The following is a 22,062-nucleotide window of genomic DNA, read 5'->3' on the forward strand; positions in this document are numbered from 1 at the left end:
ACACACACCTCAGCCTTGCTTTTACCCTCCATTAAAGATGGGATTTGGAAAGCCAGTGGATCCCATGCTGTGACCGGTCTCACTCATTCTACAGGTGCTACTACTGTATATGACAATCACCCAACTTGTTACACGATTAGTGGAATCACCTCCCTCAATGAGGAGTCACACTGGAGAAATTGTCATACTATCACACTGCATGATGGGACATTAGTACCTCAAATTCAGTGATCAATTTCTCTGAATGGGGGGAAATAGCCATCATAAACAGCAGAAAATAACCTCAGCAATTCACTGAAGTCAGGCCCCAACTGCAGACTCCTACATAGAACGGATGTTGTGTAGTGGTTTAATGTCTTTGAAAAGTGGGGTTTAGAGGGCTCATGTCGGGCTTTTGACCATTTTTCCAGATTTGGGATTCTACTATTGAGTATTACTATAGAAATATTTAAAATAAATAAAATGAAAAGATTTGGGTGCAGATCAATTAGCTTATTTCCCATGAATGAAGTGTTTCTTAAAACGCATGCTGCAGGAACACTTAGATTCTCCATCTTCCATCTCATGATCTGAGAAGGTGGGTGTGGAAATGGCTTTTGACTGGTTGAACTGAAAGTGCGTGAGCCAGCCAGGAGGGGAACAAGGAGGGCTCAGTGGGTGTTGTATTCTACCTAGTTTACTGTCTCTCTTTAAAACTTCATCTACTTCTCTCTAAAATGTGGTCTCTGCTTACAGAGAGCACACATTTGGTCTCACATGCAGCCTGCGTCACCGTCTGAACCCAGTAACATCCGAGAACCCATTCCCCCTCGTTCTGTCTCTGCAGCTGGAGTAATGGTCAGAGCGAGAGCATTCTCTCCGGCAGCCGCTCCGTCTTGGTGATGTCATCGGCGGAGACCAGTCGGCAGGCCACGCCCAGTCGCCGGGGGCGTCTGAACGCCGTGGGCGGCGCCAGAGACCTGAGTAGCCACCTAAACAACTCCAGAGACACTCCCAACTCCTACAGGGACTCACCGTACAGCGAGAGGTAGGAGGACAACGCTGCTGTCCTTGTACACAGCCTCCCTCTAGCAGAGAGGTCATTACATGATTAATGAGCTGTCAGACACTATTAATGATGAGTCACAGTACACTTACAGAGGTGTCCACTTAAAGACCATTTTCATTTTCAAGGACTTCATTTACTATTCTCACTGAACGCTACATATGAAACTTCAGGTTCAATATTTATCAGTTACATGCTATTCTGTTTCCTCTCACTCACTCTCCATCCGTCCTACTGTTTATTCGTGTTTCTTAAACTAAAGCAAATGGACGCTGAGGGCCCCTTATGTCCTGGCTGTGGTGAAGTGGGCGTGGTGTGTGAGTCAGCTCAGACAGCCCAGCAGGTAGCACACCTGTGTCTTGAGAAGCGCAGGTCACACAGGTCGCTCAGTCAACCACCACCCATCTGTGCAGATCACTAATGACACGGCTGGGCCAGAAGGAGACAACGCTCCACCACACTTACACATGTCTCAGCTGGACCACATGCACTGCAGAAAGACTAATTACACTGAAGGCAATGTCTGGTGTCTGCAGCTGTTAAAGACTGAATGAGTCAAGTGAAGAGGAAACATGAATCTCTGTACTGGTCACCTGTACTAAGTTTAGACAGTACCTACAGAATCAGGGGGAAAATGCAATGGATTTAAAAAATAACAAAAAAACCTGCACCACAAAGTGGACTTTTGGACGTCTTGTCATGATGTCATCTTTCTCTCTGGCAGGTACGTCTCAGCCGTGACGACCCCAAACCGCATGTCTCCTGTGGGCCTTGCCTCTCCCGTCACCCCGGGCTCACCTCCCTCTGAGGTGTCGGCCCCCCTGTCCAGCCTGGCCACCTCCGTCCCCTCTGTGGCCATCAGCCCCTCGGGCGAGGAGGAGCGCCCCCTGCTGTTCGCTACACCTCCACGACCTCGAGACCTGCGCCAAGAACACAGCGAAAACAAGAGGAACTCGGCCCACTACAACCACGGCCACGAGGCCCACAGCCCCCCGCCCAGCCCGCTGAGGATCGTGGAAGACGACGACTACGAGACCACGCAGGAGTACGAGCCGGCCGCCGCCAACGAGGAGGCCGCCGCCCCCCCGCAGAGCCTCCCTAAGAAACTGGCCAACACCAACAACAACGCCCACAGGGCAAAAAGAACAAAGGCAAATGGCCACGTGGGCCACAAAATCGAGTCCAACAGCGACAGCAGCAGTTCTGCCAGAAGTAGCTCTGAGAGCGAGACGGAGGATGAGCACGTGGGAGAGAGCACGCCCTTCCTGAGCATACTGACCCCCGCGGCGCCGGGTCTGGAGACGGCCTCGGCCCTCAGGCCCGCGGACAGCAGCAGGACTAACCCAGCGCTCCGACTGTCCCCGCAGGACGACCTGCAAGCCAGGCTCGCCAGCACCATCGCAAACCAAGATCCAATTGCTGTGTAGTGAGAAATGAAAAGTGAAAATGAAATATCGCTTAGAAATACTTATGTCTGATGAAAAAGAATACAGAGTCACTACTAAACCTTTATTTTCTATAAGTATTTGAGGGGGAAAGAATTTTGAAAATGAATACAAACTTTTATTTTAGCGACGTAGTGAATAAAGTCTTTTATAAATAAAATAAAATTTAAAAAGTGTACAAATTTGTTCATGTCATGGAAGAAAGTGCCATACACTAGTATGTAGCAATGGTTCACAGTATTTCAATGCAGAAATTATCAATGGTGCCTTTATTTTCCGTTTGGTGTGCTTAAGAGAACTGCATCATGCCTCTGGGCCATATATTCATGACTTTCATCTTCTACTGGCCTCGGAAGAAAATCCACCAGCACTTTGCATTTACTAGAATGACCTGCAGCAGGAACTACTCACTGTACGATCCATACACCAATACGCTATCCACTCTACAGTATGATATTGAATTGTTCAAGTGCATGTTGTTTTACAGCAATGATATGGAATTGATAAATGCAATTAACAAGGTGCACACAAAATATTTACTCTGTTTACCTCACTATATTTGAAAGATGTAGGTGTTGCTGCACAAATCTTAATGTCCTGCTTTATTGTTTGGGAAATGGTGGATAGAAATGATATAGGCCTAGTCTGATTTAATTTAATTCTGTCCATCAATTAATTGCACATAAAAACAGTGTTGACTAGGATGATACAACTTAGACGTGTAAAGTACGGACCTCTTATTAATTAGAGTATAGGTGGAATTATCACAAGGACTTCATACTTTATGTCATCACCATGGTTTGGTGTTTGAATCTTTTAATACTCTAATGCCATTAGTTACCGCTGGATAAGCAATATACAGTAATATCAAAAACGTTGCAATCTATATATTCAAAGCTCATAGACCGCAGATCAAAATGGAGGGGATGTACGCTGAATGATTGAATATATGGCTCACTTGGTCAGTGTTTCATGAACACATCCATGGGTTCCTAGGTGATGCATTGTGGGGATTAAAGATAGAGCAGCATTTGAACATGCAGTGCAGTAGATAGTGAACGCCTTTTTACCTTCTGTTGTTTGTAGTAGTCTGTTAAATTCAACATTTTGTTTTTCCAAAAATTCATGTTACATTATCCAAAGTGTTAGTTTGTTTTTGTGTTGAACATACAGTACATCTTTGTTTATTAACTGTAAGATTTTTGTGTTAGTATGTTATCAGTGTGTAATATCATAAGCATTATCCTATTTTATTATATAATATTATGTTATATCCCAAGGATACGTTAAGGAGTCATGCTAGACATGCATGTCATGACATGGTAAACAACTCAATGCTTGCCGAAGACTGTCACCATTGATTGATAACCACAATAAATATAGACTATACGCATTTTCTTTACAAATATATCACTTTTTGGGCAATATAACTAATCAGTTCAAATTTGATATTTTCTGGGTCGCAATTTATTGATTAGAATCTGACATTTGATTACAACCTGTATGTCGTGCAATGAAGGCTTGCCCCTTAAGTTTTACAGTTGTAAAGATGGCCCATTGGTAATTATGAACAGATTTTTGTATTTATATTATTTATTTATTTATTTATTGTTTTTATTTTATTTATTTTGTGGGCCTTATGTTATCTTTAATTACAGATTATATATTTTAATCAGTGTTTTATACTTTTGGTTGGTATATTTGGAAAGAGTGGAATTTTTATCTTTTGTACGCATTGTGTTTCCCTGTCCTTCATGCCTTTATATATTTGGTCTTCAGTATGGGGTCAAACTATCTTGCCTCTATCCATTGGTAACCAAATCTGTTATTCAACAATAAATCAGAATAATACAGTCTACTTTTAATATAATTACACAATAATGCTTAGTTGTATGGCTAGAAACTAGAATAAATCTAGTAAAGCATTAACTTGGCATACCCCATGATGCATTGCTTTAAAACCTAGGTGTCTTCAATTTCTGTAAATACACCATGAAAACCTTGAGTGCGTTGGGTTTTAATTGAAATATTAAATCAATGTTTTGTGCTTGAGCTTCACCACCTCAAAGCCTTTGTCTCTCTCCTGAATTGCCCAAAACCATAATTAATACGCATAACATTTTACTTTTCAGTGTGTATTATAACATTGTTTCATGAACATGACAACAATTGTGCTGATACTTAAGTAGCAAAACAGTTCACAAATCTAAAATAAAGATGTCTACGGATATTTTGTTATCAAACAATTATTCATCACAAACCACAGCTAATATGGAACACGATATCACAAAGCATAATGCAGAAATGCATTACACTAGACATGCAATGTGTGCATGACCAGAGATGCATGACCAGAGACACAGGTAGTGAGTCAGAAAATTACATCTTTTTCCCATTCCCAGATCAAAGTCATTTACGAAGTTCAACTGTGGCATATGTTTAGTGTTTGGAGTAAAATTCATTTACAAGATTCAACATTTCTGATCTGATTTGTATCATGTTTGTCCTTTAGCCTAAAATGGTCTTTTGCAGTGGTTACACCAGTAGTTAACTTATAAGATTGTGTTGCTGTTCCAAGTTTGCTTTTGAAGAATGTCTTCAAATGCTGGACATGTCTGAAATTAAAAACAACCATGGGTAGATTTTTATGTAAAACCTGAACTGAGCAGTTCAATGTTAACTAAAAGCTACAATGGCCTGCAATTACAAATACTGTATGAATGTACAGTAGCTCACATTTTATCAACTCAGATGAGTTTGAAATCAGATGAGTTTGAAATCAGCATTTCCCAACAAACACACAGTCAGTTTAGTTTAGTCTACCTGTCCAGGCATGTCCACCCTCTTTCCAAGCACTGCGTAGTTTGTCAGACTACATTCCTCACATGCTTTCCTATTGACGTAATCAACAAAAAACTCCCTGAGCCATATTGTTCTCATTCTCTTGGTTGTAGTCTGCAGCTGACACACATGACAGGATTGCAGTGAGGGACCAGGGAGAATCTCACTTGGCAGAATACTGAGGTTAAACCAGTAAAGTCACTCATTACAGAAGCAGTCTATGGGACCTCTGTCCATCTTTCTAGATGTTTATCTTTACAGGCCCTGCGACATACTAGCGCCATGTCCAGAGGGACATACTAGCGCCATGTCCAGAGGGACATACTAGCGCCATGTCCAGGGGGACATACTAGCGCCATGTCCAGAGGGACATACTAGCGCCATGTCCAGAGGGACATACTAGCGCCATGTCCAGAGGGACATACTAGCGCCATGTCCAGAGGGACATACTAGCGCCATGTCCAGAGGGACATACTAGCGCCATGTCCAGAGGGACATACTAGCGCCATGTCCAGGGGGACATACTAGCGCCATGTCCAGGGGGTATACAGTACTTGTACATCAAGCTGCCTCACACCAAAGAATCAGGAGATAGGCTGCTTATGGGCCACTAGGCTGAAGAACCATTGGTTCTCAAGGCTTCTTACTTACCTTTACAGTAGAGCATTGAATAGGACAGTATAATAAAGCTTAATTGATAATAGGTATAATTGTGCATGTTCCTCCATGTTAGCGATAATACTGAACATGTTCACAGGCTACTCTCAAAATGCACCCTATACTGTAGTTTTACCAATTCTTATTTTAATGATCTATCTTTGAGATGAAATGGCCTGCTTGCTGTTCCGTTGGACAGGGCCATTAGAGGGCTTCTGCTCAAAATGAAAGGACACGTCTGATGAATCAACCTCAAGAAAAACGTCAGACTCTTCCGAGACAGAAAGGAGAACTTGCCCACGGTTTCCCTCTGACTGTGACTCTAGGAACACACAGGACTTATGAGTAAATTAACGTGATTCCCAGAAAATAGAAAAAAAGAAAACGTAAGTATTTTCCCATTGTAGAATGACCAGCCCATGTGTCATGCTGCATGTCTCAACAGTGGACCATGACCGTATCTACAGACAATATTATTTTGTTACTTAAGTGAAGACAGTTTTCGAAAGATGAAAGCATTTTCTCCAAGGTGGTTTCTCCAGTTACAGCCCCCCACCTTTTATTTAAAAAACACCTTTTTGCACTTAAATAGCACATATCCACCACTATGCACTAGCCTGGCTTCACAACCCTGATCATGTGATCTCTCTCTAAACAGCATGTGAGATCACTATGGTGACCATGAATTTGCTGCATGCTTTTAACAATAAAGACTAAAAAAAAAAGTACAAATAAATTAAATATTGATGATAGATGTGCCGGAGTTGAGCTCCGGCTGATGATGTGTGTGAACGTGACGGGGCTGAGCAACGGATAGCCCCGCCGGCCCAAGCTCACTCCTGCATGGAAAGGAAAAATAAATAGCTATTTCCATGGAAAGTGACAAGTGTTAAAGGGGGGGTCTGAATCCAAGAATGGAAGGGGGGGGTGTCAGGCACTAATGAACAGTCTGATGGCTGTTGGCACGAAGGAATGCTTGAACTGCGCCGTTTGCACCTGGGAGGGATGAGACTGTGGCTGAAGGTACTCTCCATCTGCCACAGCCTTTAGAGGGGATGAGAGATGGTCCAGGATGGTCTTCATTTGGTCCCTCATTCTCCTCTCCACCACCGCCTCCAGACTGTCCAGATGTTGCCCAACAACAGAACTCACCAGCCTGTTGAGTTGAGACTAAGTGAACCCCACTAGACATATAATCAAGTTTAACCAGTATAGTCATTTGCTGGAGTGCCAGCGGAACCCTCTCTATTGACTAAAATGATTACCTGTTGGGCCCCTGTTAATGAAATAACAATGCAACAGCTGTAATAATCAACGTATTGATCCCAGAGCAGGCACAATGTGATCACAGCTGAATGAGACATCATGAGGGAAGTGAAAGGATGAACAGATCCCTATTGTGAATCTAGCTGTTGTGAAACATGTAGCCCTCTGGCACTTCCTCTCCTTCAAAGACAATGCACACACATCTCTAGAAGGTTACAACACTACAGAGATCGTAAGAGTGGCTTTTAGTGGATAGTTCCATAAGAAAATACTCTAGACACCCATAGGAAATGGAAGACATGGACATTTTGTATTCACCTACAAGGTATTGCCAAAGTAAATGATTAACGAGGGAATGCAGAGAGCCAATGTAGGCTGTAAATATAGCTAGGGATAGTTTGCTCTCACCATCACATGGTGACCACACTACTCATTTGCAGTTTACTTATTTAAAATCAACTAGAAAGTACATTTCCTGGAGAAAATGTGAGGTGGGCTAGCTGCTGCAGCTGTATCTAATAGGGGTGAGTTCGTGTACAAAAATTTCAAAATGTTTAGAGAGGGAATTATTTTGCGTGTAAACGTGTACAGTTTCACCGCTGGGTGGCGCTATTGCATTATACACAACCGCAAGGACTATACTAACGCTGACTTGCACTTGAACTGATGTGTGCTGTGTGGCTGTTGGCCATCGGTCAGACACAGAACTACAGCGCACAGCGTAATGTGGAGGTTAGGCCTACAGTTAACGACAGACAACTTCTCCCTTCTCAACTCCTTTATTGATTGCCAACAATTAACTATTACTGGCATTTTAAATAATATATTGTATGTAAAAAATTAAATAAAAACATTGGCAAGTGTAAGATGAACGCAAAACGGAGAGGCAGGGATTTCTTTCCTTCTGCTTTCTTCTCTCTTCTCAACTTCTTTAGGGCTGCTGGTTGCCAACAAATACTCGGAGTAGAGCCGCTGCTCCTTTGCGTCGAAAGGAGCCAGTTGAGGTGGTTCGGGCATCTAGTGAGGATGCCTCCTGGGCGCCTCCCTAGGGAGGTGTTCCAGGCGTGTCCGGCTGGGAGGAGGCCGCGGGGTAGACCCAGGACCAGGTGGCGGGATTACATCTCCGCACTGGCCTGGGAGCGGCTAAAGATCCCCCAGGCAGAGCTGGTTGATGCTGCTAGGGAAAGGGATGTCTGGGGCCCCCTGCTGGAGCTGCTGCCTCCGCAACCCGACCCCGGATAAGCGGAGGAAGATGGATGGATGGATGGATGGAATTTAGGTAAGGGATAAAAAGGTTTGAGTGAAAGGATGAACGATGAAGGTTTGGGGTATAGTCCCATAAAGTCATCCCCACCGGGCCTTGAACCCCGATCTCCCATGTGGGAGTCCATTGCTCTCACCGCTACTCTACTTGTGCAGTGGAGATCAATGGGTTGATTTTGGTGTGCTTGTTTATTTTAGTGTGCTGGGACTATGGCCTCTTGTGGTGCCAACAGAGAAATGGAGGTCAACATTCAACGGAGGGAGGGAGGGAGTGATAACCAAACAAAATGCATAGAGCACAGAGGTTCGGCTTGTTCAACATTAAGCTTGTTTTTCTAATAATTCCAGACCACCGCTGCCAATGCGTTAAAACTAAGCTCAAGATAAGCTTATGAAAATGCCAAACTAGGCTATCACTTACAGTGTTACGTTTTAAGCGTTAAGTATTGCTTACAGCTAAATCATCACTCACAGATCATCTTCAGTGAATTGTGTGGGTTGTTACTGGGTTAATTGTTCTACAAAACTAGAACTTGTTCATGTTGGAAATGCAATGTAACCTCTTTTCAGTGGGAGAGGGGAACAGGCTTGCTCACTGTGGAGGAATGTAAGCCTCCTCACAATGATCCTAAATCTCTTTAAACCTTCAACATAGAACCCTGAAGTCCATCTCTGGCCGTGGTTCTAGCATGGGCTCCAAGGTTTCCTTAGATGCTCGGCTCCTTCTCCTAATTGGAGAAAGTGAATATCTCCCAGGAGCCCGATCAAAGTGTTTATCACTGTTATTTCTACAGCTGTTGCATAGTTGCTGGGGTGACTCCCTCACAGAAGAGGGCAGAAATGGTCAAATGTTGACATGGTTCACCAGAAGATGTAGGAGACGACAGTACGACAGAGCGTATCTCAACATGTGGCTCATAAATGTGTCACTGTCGTGTAATGTTAATGACTTCAGCATTATGAGGTAATTGAGAGATAACGTGTCAGTGAAGTGTTTGGTTCTTTGGGAACTAGATAAAAAAAATCAAAGGCTAACTAATGCTTATTAATGTACCCTTATTGTAAAGTGTTACCATAAAGGTTTTGAAAAATACTCCAAGGTAAGTAGAAAATGTATAATAACAGATCAACTGACAAGTAGGCCTAACTTAAATGTCTTCAATCCGTTCTAATAGTGATAGTGATAATCAATCACCAAATGGTATCACCTCAATGTCCTGTGGGGTTGAAGGCATCTACAACAAATTATGTTTCTAAAATGTTCTCAGTAAAGCCTGTAACAACATGGGGTCCTGCCCATCTGTGTGGAGTTACCTATTCAAGCAGGTAATTGTGTGTATGGCCTCCCACAGATAAGAAAGTAATGATCTCAGCCAGTAATTAAATAGAGCAGACGCTTCATCCCACAGACAGGAGCATGGGTTTGACCACGGTAGCTCGCGCTTAACAGCCTTATGTGACCTGAAACCCAGTTCATGAATAATGATATGGAGGCTACAGATAATTTGTCGTACAGAAAATGATTCAAGTGTCACTTTATTCTCCTCCCCAGCTAGCAAACATATTCCTCAGAGATTTTAGTCAAAGTAGCTCTCTTTTACTGGTGTTTTCAATTTCATTAGAGATAATTATTCTGTCATTGTTGACCTTTAGAGCCTGACGCATTTTATCTGAGACAAAGCACTTCCTTGACTCCCAGAGAATCAACTCAAAGCAGCACAGCTCTGAACACAGCTGTTGGAAAGTTGAGAAAACTACCATTCATTGGCATTAGCAAAGATGTTTGAGATTGAGCCGATTAAGTGAGAAATATATTTTAGATTTTGTTGTGTATGACCTCTTGTCTCTGTAAATTTTTTAAATGTGTTTATTTGTTTTAATAGGCATCGGCCTTGATAGTTCCTGCCATATTAAATATTGCACCACTATTCATCACAATGAGATGGGTCAAAATGAACAACTGTACAGTTTATTGATACCAAGTTTCCAGACTTAAACTGCACAGACACATATAATAGAAGCTTAATCAAGCTTATCAGTGTTAGATTTATCATTGTCTTGTACTAGTATGCTCTTTGAAATTCTCCCCTTTCCCCCTAGACACACAATCATCTTTATTCTGCTTCAGAGTAAAAAGAAAACATACTAATTAGCCTTAATTAGGCCTACCAAAAATACCTCTGTGACATTGTGGAAGGTGCTGAGGGATTCGCAGGGAGGCAATAAGGGTAGATGTTTCCAACATGTGCTGCACACAGGCAGTGGACACTCCCTGAAGATAAACTCAGTGTGGTTAATGAGGACATCATAAGGTAAGCAACATAATGAGGGTGTGTGTGTGTGTGTGTGTGGGGGGGGGGGGGGGGGGGGACGACACATGTCTAATCTTTAATGTCTACACTGATCATTCTTGCTGTAACATAGTTACTGCCAGTAATAAACTCTGGTGTGAGAATGTCTTGTAGGACATGAAACTTCACATACCTAAGCAAAAGGGTCTATTTTTACAAATGCTGGGTTTTGAAGCCTCAGCGCTACCATTAAATAACTTATTTAGACGCGTTCTGTCCGAGTGAAATTATTTGTTAAAATAGACCCTTTTGCTTAGGTAAGTGAAGTTTCATGTTTATCTGACACTTGTAAATATGAGCGCCTCTCCTAACTAGGCCAACACTGATTTATTTTGGCAAAGTGAATGGACCAGCAAAGGACTGTTGTCTGGCATGAGCGAGCAGAATGAGACTGAGAAGGGCTAAGCCAGACCTAACGTTATCTCCACACTACAGCATCTAACGTAACTTATTACATGTCACTCTGAAATACTTGATTGTGATTTCTGATTAGTGTAACGTTATGTTACTCTCGGAGTGAAGATCTTATCACAGTATGACTGAAACAGTGCATTCTCTGGCATTTTGGCAACCAATACGTTGTGTTGTTGCAGTTCTTATCTTTAGACACTAGATGGGGGAAATAATCCACATATTACATATTATACCTTTAAAGAAAAGTCACCATTCAAACTATTAAGGATAGCTAGCCTCCTAATGTTACACAAGCCACTTCCACACACAATGCAACAATTTGCCAAAAGGTAAATAAGCAATTAAAAATTTTGACCAGCTATAGTAATGTATCATTGTAATAAACAGTGAGCAGTCTTTATAGCTAGCCTATAGGTTTTTTCAGGCCAGCCTCTTACCTTCATGGTTGCTGACTTGCTCCAGAACCAGCCGACCAGTCCAAGACACACACAGGTTTACATCACCTGCAGACTGCAGCACTCACATCAAAGTGAGCCAAAGTCTATTGTTATCTCCACAGAGAAAGGCAACATGTTTGACTTCCTTGGCTTTACTTGAGAACTGAACAAATTAAAGTACAGTGCCAAAGTGCCCTAGTTTGAAGAGGAATCTGTCAAGACTGTTAAACGGATGACTGTTCTGGATACAGACCTCCTCTTAGCAGAGCTGTGGTCATTCAGGCCTGCGCCTCCATTTCCACACCATGTGTTCATTATTTATGACATCAAAGATCCAATGAGCATTAACTGCCCTTCCTTATGTATCAAAGCTACCGCAAAGAATTACCTTGAAGACACGTGTTCAAAAACAATTTCTAGAGAAAATATTTATATATATATATATGCTGTAATGGCACAAATTGCAATTACAAAGGCACTCAAATTTGTCTTCATTTGAAGACGAGGATATTCAGAATACTGCAATTAAGAGTTTAATTGAACAATGTTGTTCTCTCATAGTCTAGTCTCAGCAGCCAGTGTGGAAATTGGGGCAGAGAAGCTTTGATGTCCTCAGGCAAGGTGCCTTCTGTCGTTTGCCCCTGGCAGCTCCACACAGAACTCCCAGAGGGCCTTGCTAGTACAACTAAGCCCTTGAGTAAAGTGTCAGGAGAATGAGAATGTCAGGAGAGAAAAGGCAGAATACTTTTGTTACCTGACGGCACTTCTGTACTTGGGTCAGCATTGACCAATATAATTTACAAATGTATGTAACTCTTCTGGTAAGGAAAGTATGATGTTGATCAAGAATTAACTGTTAAATATTCATTAGGCTACACATTTTCATATTTCTTGTTAACTGATACTTCAGAGAGATAATTCAAATCTAGACTGCAGAACACTGATGAATGTCAAAGCTAAAGATGAAGTAAAACAAAAGGAGAGAACTATGGTCCTCATGCAGAGTTGGACTCATGTTCCTCCTTAAAAGCCTCATAGCTCCCTCTAGTGAACCAAGTGGCTTAGCAGCTAAGCAATAATCTGACATTTTAAGACACCCTAATCTTCATATTCAGACAGAAAAGAAATGTTATCAAATGTGCTTTTTATGCTACTTCGGAGTACAAAACAAACTCAATAAGAGTGCACTGACATGCTGTTGATAAATGAAAACCAAAAGTAATTTTCAACACGATGACACTGAATGAAACTGGATCTCACTCTGGAATCTACAGTTAGTTTCGTTAGAAATACCTGACATTCATCACTCCTCTCACTTCAGAATTGCTTACATACTTTGAGGGAAATGATGTCAGCTGTACCTTGTGTGGCCCTTGACTTCTTATGTAGCACAATCAGATAGAGTTCAAGTCCATTGTAAGATATGAAGGAAACACTATTTGTGACAAACAGTCTCCAGGATACCCCTTCACTTTTTACACATTTTGCTATGTTATACTGTATGTGCAATCTACACACAATACCCCATAATGCAAAGTGAAAAAAAGTTTGTTTTGAAATGTATACAAATCTATTAAAATTAAACACTGAAATATCACATGTACTGAACACAGCTTGTAGCGTCACACCCAAGAAGACATGAGGCTGTAATCGCTGTCAAAGGTGCCTCAAAAAAGTACTGAGTAAAGGGTCTGAATACTTATGCACATGTGATATTTCTGTTTTGGGGGGTTTTGTAATACATTTTGCAAAAATAAAATCAAAAAAAAAAAAAAAAACTTTTCACTTTTTCATTATGAGGTATTGCATGTTGATTGATGAGATTTATGTATTTTTAATCCATTTTGGATTAAGGCTTTATCATAACAAAAAGTGGAACAAGTGAAGCTGTGTGAGTACTTTCCGGAAGCACTGTACAACTTCTGGCATCTAGCAAAGTAAATACTATTGAATCTTGATACACCAGAATAATAAACAGTTTTGAAGCTGTATTTTTCATTCATTGAATTTGAATGAAATGTCACTGTAAATGTTAGTCACTAAACACCTCCTTCCAATATTGCGCCACAGTGAAATTCTTGTTCCTCTCGGCTAATCGCCGTAAAGCTCTTGCCTCTTTTTTTGACTGCTCATAACTGGGCCTCCAAATTTCTCTCAAAGAGGTCCCATTTCCAGAAGCTGTGGTGAAGTCAAATGGCCTGGGAGCGGGGCAGCGCAGGTGGTTTCCTTCTGCTTGCCAAGAGTTTGGAGAGAGGCCCTGTTTAAGACACAGGGAAACATTGTAATGCGTCTGTAGGTCCAACTGATGTGAAAAACAATAGTGTACATTCAATTAAATTGGAATCTGCTTGACAATAATGTCATATTCACAAAAGGATAAGTATAATTAAGCACAACTCAGCATATTCAACTGACAAACTACTCATCAGTGGGAAGGAACGTTGCCTGACTGTTGGCAGTGATGTTATCTGGACAGTGATGTTATCTGGGCAGTGATGTTATCTGGGCAGTGATGTTATCTGGACAGTGATGTTATCTGGACAGTGATGTTATCTGGACAGTGATGTTATCTGGGCAGTGATGTTATCTGGGCAGTGATGTTATCTGGACAGTGATGTTATCTGGGCAGTGATGTTATCTGGGCAGTGATGTTATCTGGACAGTGATGTTATCTGGGCAGTGATGTTATCTGGGCAGTGATGTTATCTGGGCAGTGATGTTATCTGGGCAGTGATGTTATCTGGGCAGTGATGTTATCTGGGCAGTGATGTTACCTGGACAGTGATGTTACCTGGACAGTGATGTTATCTGGGCAGTGATGTTATCTGGGCAGTGATGTTATCTGGGCAGTGATGTTATCTGGGCAGTGATGTTATCTGGGCAGTGATGTTATCTGGACAGTGATGTTATCTGGGCAGTGATGTTATCTGGACAGTGATGTTATCTGGGCAGTGATGTTATCTGGGCAGTGCTCTTTGTCTGGGTTGGGTTCCATGAATACATTTCCAAAAAAGTCAAGGCACTCTTCCATGAAAATTAAAAAGCCTTTAATAAATTGTCATATTCATGTGGATTGTTTTTTTTAAACAGTCCACATGGATATGCCAATTTAATAAAGGCATTTTCATTTTCATGGAAAAGTGCCTTGACTTTTTTAAAAACTTGACAAACTCTTTTTGACAATCTGCTGACATGTCTTATATATTCAATCTCATAATCAAACAAAAGTCAGTATCATTACCTTTTCCCGCCTGTTGATATTCTCCCATACCCTGTTGCACACCATGCACTCAAACACGTCTATGTAGTTCTCCTGAGTGAGATCCTGGACGCCCCAGCGGCGGCCCTCCAGTTCCTTTACTAAGGTCGGGTTGGAGACGTCGCGCTTCATCTTCCATACTAGGTAAGTGGAGTACTCCCCGTCGTCCGCGTCTAACCTCTTCAGGTACTCCGCCAGCTTTGCTGGGGGCTCATCCGCATCCACCACAACCGCACTCCTATTGCTTGGCAGCCATTTTCTCACGTTCGGGGCCCCGTAGTACACAGGGACCACGCCGAGCCTGAGAGGCCTCCACAGCTTCTCTGTGATGTAGTCGTCGCAGACGGCGTTCTCGAAGGCCAGGATGAACTTGTATTGGGCCAGGATGTGGTAGAAGTCCGTCTCCTCCATGGCCGTGGAGTCCCTCAGGTGAGGTGGGAGGTCTTTGTTGTGGAGGCACTGTCCGTAGGAATCCACCTGGATGTGCTTCATCAGCTCTCTGATATACGAGTCCCGGTCCGAGGGGGGGTCACAGTCAGACTGTACATATACCAGCGGAGCCAGAGTCCTCCTCTGCTGGTTCTTCTGGGCCAGGGGGACCAGGTGGGTGTGGGAGGTCAGAACCGCCAGGCTCTCCAGATACTGAGTGGTGAGCGGCAGGTGGGAGTGGTGGCTGAAGGTGGCTGTGTGGTTGAAGAGGGTAATGGCGGGCTCGTGGAAGAGCTTGTAGTTGTTTTTGGGCGACTCCTCATGAAACAAGGCCCACTGGTGGTGCTCTCCTCTGGGCAGCGGGAGACTCTCAACGTTGAAGTCGGTGCCTGGTTTCAAGAGATGTAGGAGAGACAGATGTAGGAGGTGCCTGGTTTAATTAATGGTTTCATTCAAGAGATGTAGGAGAGACAGTGTGAAAATCATCAAGTTTTTTCCAGTTGTAGATGTGTTGCAAGTGGTGAGTCTGAAATGCTACTGACTCTTCATGAAACCCATAACAAAAATTAGAAAATATAGAGAAAGTAGAGATAGAAATTAACTATTCGTTGATTTATATTCTCTTTCTACTTTCCTGGCAGAAATCGTATCTGATTTCTCTTTGAGCCAACTCTAGGCCTAGGGAACATTAAATAACCTTTTTAAGTATTTCTGTCTTGCAGAGATGGAGTAAGGGGATACCAGGAGATATCATCAACCAATTTTAAATTTACTGATCTCGGACAGCCTTTTAAATCATCCATTGGTAGACTGTATGCAATGATAAATATAATTTTGGTATTTTGAGAAAGAGCCTTATGTTTAGGCCAATACACAGATGCATTTCAAACAGAGCCCTGACATAATTCATTAAATTATGGGGGGATACATAAGTGCAGTCACTAAACATTCTATATGCTTTGCAATAGACTACCAAAAAACAACCCCATCTACAACATGAGACAATGTTACATCGTCACATTTCCTGTTGAGGTGCTAAGAACGGAAATTAATACCATTTGAAAAAATCAACTTTGGCTACTCAATACCCAGTACACAGTACACATCACTGGCTATTAAGTATCCTAGGGTGGTCCCACTCAGTACTGTAGTGTTGTATTATTGTCCAAGGACTCCATCTAGTGTTCATTTGAACATGGTTACTCACATGTAAACCATTACATCATTATTATTGCACCAGTAAAGTCCAATCTACTTTAGGGAACATGTGAGGTAAGTTTAAAACAATTCCATTATGATTCTGTGCTCATATAAAGCTTTGATAAAAGTTGCATATTATCAACTTTCTAGCTTCTCACCATAGAACAGGAAGGCATGTGTAGATGGGTTGGAGTAGTAGGTCTTGTTGATGGTGAAGAAGCACTTGTTTGTACCGCAATCTCCTAGTCTCCCAATCTCTCCAGTCAGTGGGGACCACCATACAACATACGGGTACTGGCCCTCTGGCCCTCCCAGGGTCCTCTCACTAGCCCAGGCGCCAGTGCTCTGACTTGGTCTCCGTGCAGTGTCTTGTAGCTCCCGTGGAGGAAGTTTGTACGCTGTCCTCTCCAACTGGCTCAACTCTACCACCACCTGCATGCATTCAACCAATGTATCAAACTCAAATATAGATTACACGATTTTTGGAATGTACGAGGATTTGAGGTGACACAGACATGGTTGTTGTCACTAAAATGTTAAAACAGTGATATGCACCTCTGAAAAATATAACTTATCACAAAGAACACAGTTTTGAGAATTACAACAACGCCATTATAGGCCTAGGAGCAATTATTTCATGCAAGGGATGAAGAAGGAAAGAGGGGTATAATGTGATAGAGGGAAGGAAATACCAGGAGGAAAAGAAGCTCTAGGAGGGCCTAGTTCATCCCAGTAGGTTTATTACTCAGCCAGACCAACAAGGGAGCACAAAGGTTTGAGAAGAGAATCTACTGCAGTTCTACAGATTGTGCCTGCAAAGAAAACGAAGTTAAAATTAACACAAATTGATTAATTTGTACGTGCAAAGCTTAATAAATGTAGTCTATAAGTTGGTTAATAGTTTGCATTTTGTGCATGCAAGTCCTACGCATCCGTTTGCAACGTTTCTTTAGCGTTAATTTAACGTAGGCTACGCAGTATAGCCAGTTGTGCAAACATCAACACCTGTAGCATAAATCCACCAGAAAACCACCATGAATAGAAATGTCAGCTCGTCTAAGCAAGTTGATCACAAGTCCTACCTGCAGAGTGATGATAATAAAAAACACAGCTGATAAGCAAAGTCCGAAAACAAAAACTTTTCTCAAAGAAAGTCTTGCCATCTTTCCACGGTGGTGCACGGCGCTTGAAACGTGTTAAAGCTCATATTTTACTTATATTATATCCAGTACATTTTATAGTAAATTACATGGTTATTAGTCTACTCTAGACAATGGATAGTTTGCTATTTGTTTTGAATATGCGGTCCACGCGGCCATTTTTGAGGACGTCATTGTCTCCACACACGTCAGGGGGCGGTCTCAGCTACGTCACTACATCTCAAGGGAGATGCGTCTGGCTGCAGACAAAATGGCCGACCTCCGCAAGAGGCGCCTCTGCTCACGTGACCTCTGCAGTTGACAGGAAATCAGGCCCCCCAGTGAAGCCCTATTGAACCGCGCCATCTTGGCAAATTTGTAGTCTTTCCGGTGCCTTTATTAACATAACCATAGCCTACATTTATCTCTCTAACTTTGGGCTATCCATCTTACACCAGTCGGCCATTCGATATCAAGCTAGAAGCGGTCAACGCCAACGTTGACCGAAAACACATAACTACTAAATCACCAAAAAACAGTATTCATTTAAATAGTTTTTATTCATTGAAACCAGTTTGAAATTACCACCAACATTTTGTTGCCATTCCTGACCTGTGGGAGTAAGACACGCCCTGGGTCAAAAAAGATCACTTGAACAACCAACAATGCAATCCTGGGCCTTAGAAACACAGGGCAACAGTTATTTAACAACATTTAGAGAGTTGAAGGATTGTTCAGGATCACAGCGTTTTATTTCGATGCATACACATGTAAAGACCAACAGAGCCTGGCGAGAGGCTAAGGTGCATTACTGACTAAGGTAGAACAAACTGAAGCGTGGCCTGATATATGTTCATCTGTTCTTTAACTGCCACAGAAAGAGGAGCAGGATTGTTTCTAGTCCAACATAGGTAACTGGTAAGATTACAGCGGTTATATGTCAGATATGGTTGAGAATGACCTGAGGGAAGTGCGCTTGGAGAAAGACTCCTTCTATAATATGCATAAGTGAAGTCTATAGGAACATAAGATTGTGTATGATAAGATTAAATGCTTACCTTACTGGAAAAAAATCTCATGTTGATACATTTGTACTGTGTTTGACTGAAAAATGTTTGTAGGGCATCTAACATCAAATCGTAAATTAATCAACACTTAGTGCTTTTAGATAAGACATTCAACATAAGCACTAGCCCACAGCACTGGCATGATAATATTAGAAGTATGTGTTTGAAATGAGCTTATAGTTTAATTATATAGATGTAAATTGTTTACCACTTCCACTCAAAAGCATAGCTTCAACAACAAAACCAGTTCCTCCTTGCAATCCTCTGTAATGTGCCTAATGCAATTTATGCATTTGTACCAAATATGAATGTAAGGTTAAACATTTCACAACTCAGCATGCCTGTATGGAATGCACAAGAAATCACTACCATATCATAAAAATACTGGGAAAATGTTTACACTGACTAATAGGTCTTCAAGTGGCCAGTCATCTTCTTACAACAAAATATATGAAGGCTAAAAATAACCAAAACAGCAACTGATTTAAAAGGTGAATTTAAGGGTAGACCTCTTCATATGACCACCCAAATTATAAGTAGGATTCTGTCCTCACATTTGAATGGGATGATCAACCTAGTTCTTGGTGATACGGACTTCCTACTCACTTGAAACCTTTGGAACTGAACCGTGTGTGGGGCATTCTGCACTAAGTGATTCAATGTCAAAACATAGCTGCATCTCCTTGAAAATAACAAGTACAATAGTGCCACTATGGGAAGAAAAGAGGAAAGGAAAGAGTATGCACACTAGCTAGCAATTAAGTCAGTTACTTTTTGTCTAAATAATTTGTTACAAATATGGTTATAGTCTGTCCCGCTCAGACATTCCATTTTGTTTCCTTGTGGAAAAGAGGCAAATAACTAATTTAAAATAACAATAAAGTGTCAATAAAAAACATTTCAAGTAAACAATTTTCTTTTAGACTAAAGACTTGGAACTAGCCCCACTTGTTCCTAACATTTTTTTTCAACCAGCTTTACATCATCATCAATTAATCTTGATAACATTAAAAAGTGAAATTCCTTCCAAATTTTCAATACATTAAAATCACATATTTTGGTATGGACAAACATAAATTGGTATGTATAAGTCCATTATGGAAGTGTAGAGATACAGTACAATCTAATGTCTAACAAAATGCTGTATTTCTAATGAATCCAATGTCTTAACAAAATTTAATATTTCTAAGGAAAATGTGTAAAGGACATTATAAATTCAATACAACCAGCATTGGAAAAGGCAATAATTGCAGCGTACAGCTCAAAAATAGCTTCCGAAACGGAAACTTTGTCATTAACAATCTACCTACTGTAGGACAGGAAAAACTACCTAACCAATTAACATACTACAACATTAGTATTTGAGCCAGCAGATTCTCACTGTGAATTCAACTCAGTACCTTCAATAAAACCAAAAATATTTGAGTTCTGCCTGAAAAACCGGTGATGTCATCAAAGAAACTTGGCTGTCTAACCTTTATAACGCTCTCTATAATATTCAAAAGAACTCATTTATAAAGTGCACTATAAATACTAATTTGATCTTTACTACAACACCATTTTCAACTTAGAATTCAAAATACATAGGAAGATTATAAAAGACACAAAAAGAGCATTGGCATTTACACTACTCCAAAAGCAGATTTTTTTTGCCTTAAAAGATAAAAAAATAAATGGCTCAGCTGCATAAAGTCTGATCCTATGTTGAGTATCAGCCATGCTGCAGTCTGAAAACATACAGGATCTGTTGGCGAGACTGACTCAAATGGTGACTACCCCTAGTTGTTCATATAGACAGGATCGAGATCAGTTGAACTGCTCTCAAACTGCTGCAACACGTTGGTGCCGTCCTTTAAACAATCTGGGACTAGGATGTTATCAGGGTGTTCTTGTTTGAAATATGCTGCAAAAGTGTCAAAATCTTTAACCACATTTAGATTCAACAATGCATCCCTTCCTAGTATTTACATCTTGATGCATCATCTGTATGAAAAATAAACATTCCCAGGAGAAAGGAACCTTGAAGGTCTATGAGGAAAAGCAGGAGAAAGAATGGATGTCAAAAGCACCTGCAGGTTCTCAATGGAAGCCTCTCACTGTGTAAAATACTCTTAATATTTCACTGTTTAGATGTGTTCAACGTTCACTTCAACTACATATCAAAATAAAAACATCTGAGTAGGACTGCTCTATAACTATCTAGTACTTATATACCCAGAAGCTAGCAGGGTAATTCCACTAAACTGGAGACGGAAAAAAAAGCAATCTCTTGACTGAAAGGCAAATAAATGATTTACATGAGACAGAAGGACTGATACGAGATTGAATAAAGTGACAAAGAGTCAAATGCTTCACAACAAAATGTTATGTTGGATATACAATAATGACAACAACAACAACAGCAACAGCATCAAAATAAAAGGACCACAAATATATCAATGTTTCCATACAAACAAAAACAAGCACCAGTCAGTCTAAGAAGGACAATTATTCATCATTTACATTTTACACAACTGTTTTAGTTACGACAAAACAGTGGCCAGATAAATAAATTACATAAAATATATTCATAGGTTTGTTGCGTATTTAATGGCTCTGTCACAGGCAAAAAGGGGAATCTTTCTATGTAACCTTGGGTGTCTCTGGTCGGTAGTCCTTCCTCTCTGAGGTGTTGCGCTTCACTTTGGCCGCGGCCGGCTGGCCTTCCTGGTTGAGGGAAGGGCTCGACTGGGACTTCTTCAAGCCAGCATCTCCATCTTTTCCGGCGAGCAGCTCCTTCACACCCTCCCTCAGGAGCTTCACGTACATCTCGTATCGGTTCTCCTTCAGAAAGAAAAAGAGTGGGTGTAGAGTAGAGGTCAAGAACCTACATACTTATACACACTGGTGAGAATGAAAAGCAAGAAACTTCTTCAAAATTCCTTGATTCATTGACTATCCTCACAGCAAAATAACTAACGTAACCTTCACATTTAGTCCAACTAGAGGACATGACAACGAACTGCCAATTTGAATGAACCAGTGACAAGGCTGCTACATTTTTCCCATTTCTTTAAGGTACTACATGACAATCCCAGAGAGACCAACCAGAATATGATGTGAACAGTCAAAGAGAATTGTGCAATATGAAACATGCCTCTAATGAGTTCTCAAATGTCAAGTGGTTTACAGTAGCGAATGCCATGGGGGAGATGTTTTGTGCAATCGGTTGTATCTATCCAATTAAAGATCATTCTATAATTTTTTTGG

The 22,062-nt window shown here is 41.3% G+C and overlaps 3 protein-coding genes across 4 annotated transcripts in view; 1 reads left to right on the forward strand and 2 right to left on the reverse strand.

Moving 5' to 3' along the window:
- The window catches only part of nrg1 (neuregulin 1), a gene marked incomplete at both ends in the record, with an annotated part of 103,113 nt that extends 100,641 nt beyond the window's left edge, over positions 1-2,472 (forward strand). Inside the window, 2 exons of the mRNA XM_084442653.1 lie at positions 827-1,027; positions 1,770-2,472. Coding sequence (XP_084298779.1) covers positions 827-1,027; positions 1,770-2,472 — 904 coding nt within the window. The remainder of the gene's footprint in view (positions 1-826; positions 1,028-1,769) is intronic.
- A 10,375-nt stretch (positions 2,473-12,847) lies between these two features.
- Positions 12,848-17,894, reverse strand: pofut3 (protein O-fucosyltransferase 3). The gene is made up of 4 exons (XM_084441871.1): positions 17,690-17,894; positions 16,766-17,039; positions 14,961-15,796; positions 12,848-13,976 (listed from the first exon to the last, which is right to left on the reverse strand). The coding sequence occupies exons 1-4, from the start codon at positions 17,768-17,770 to the stop codon at positions 13,752-13,754; spliced, it is 1,416 nt and encodes a 471-aa protein (XP_084297997.1). The 5' UTR covers positions 17,771-17,894; the 3' UTR covers positions 12,848-13,751.
- A 443-nt stretch (positions 17,895-18,337) lies between these two features.
- psd3l (pleckstrin and Sec7 domain containing 3, like) overlaps positions 18,338-22,062 on the reverse strand; it is a 61,622-nt gene continuing 57,897 nt past the window's right edge. For both annotated transcript variants that reach the window (XM_084442729.1, XM_084442728.1), the window contains exon 14: positions 18,338-21,636. In XM_084442729.1, coding sequence (XP_084298855.1) covers positions 21,436-21,636 — 201 coding nt within the window. In that variant the 3' untranslated portion in view covers positions 18,338-21,435. The remainder of the gene's footprint in view (positions 21,637-22,062) is intronic.

The sequence above is a fragment of the Borostomias antarcticus genome, assembly GCF_949987555.1.
Source record: "Borostomias antarcticus genome assembly, chromosome: 8".
In the NCBI taxonomy this organism is placed as follows: Eukaryota; Metazoa; Chordata; class Actinopteri; order Stomiiformes; family Stomiidae; genus Borostomias; species Borostomias antarcticus.

Excerpts from the sequence above, each read along its gene's own strand:
- pofut3 (XM_084441871.1), bottom strand. The coding sequence starts at position 17,770 with ATGGCAAGACTTTCTTTGAGAAAAGTTTTTGTTTTCGGACTTTGCTTA. Across the intron at positions 15,797-16,765 it reads ACATGCCTTCCTGTTCTATG|GCACCGACTTCAACGTTGAG; the intron begins GTGAGAAGCTAG and ends TCTTGAAACCAG. Across the intron at positions 13,977-14,960 it reads ATATCAACAGGCGGGAAAAG|GGCCTCTCTCCAAACTCTTG; the intron begins GTAATGATACTG and ends TGTCTTAAACAG.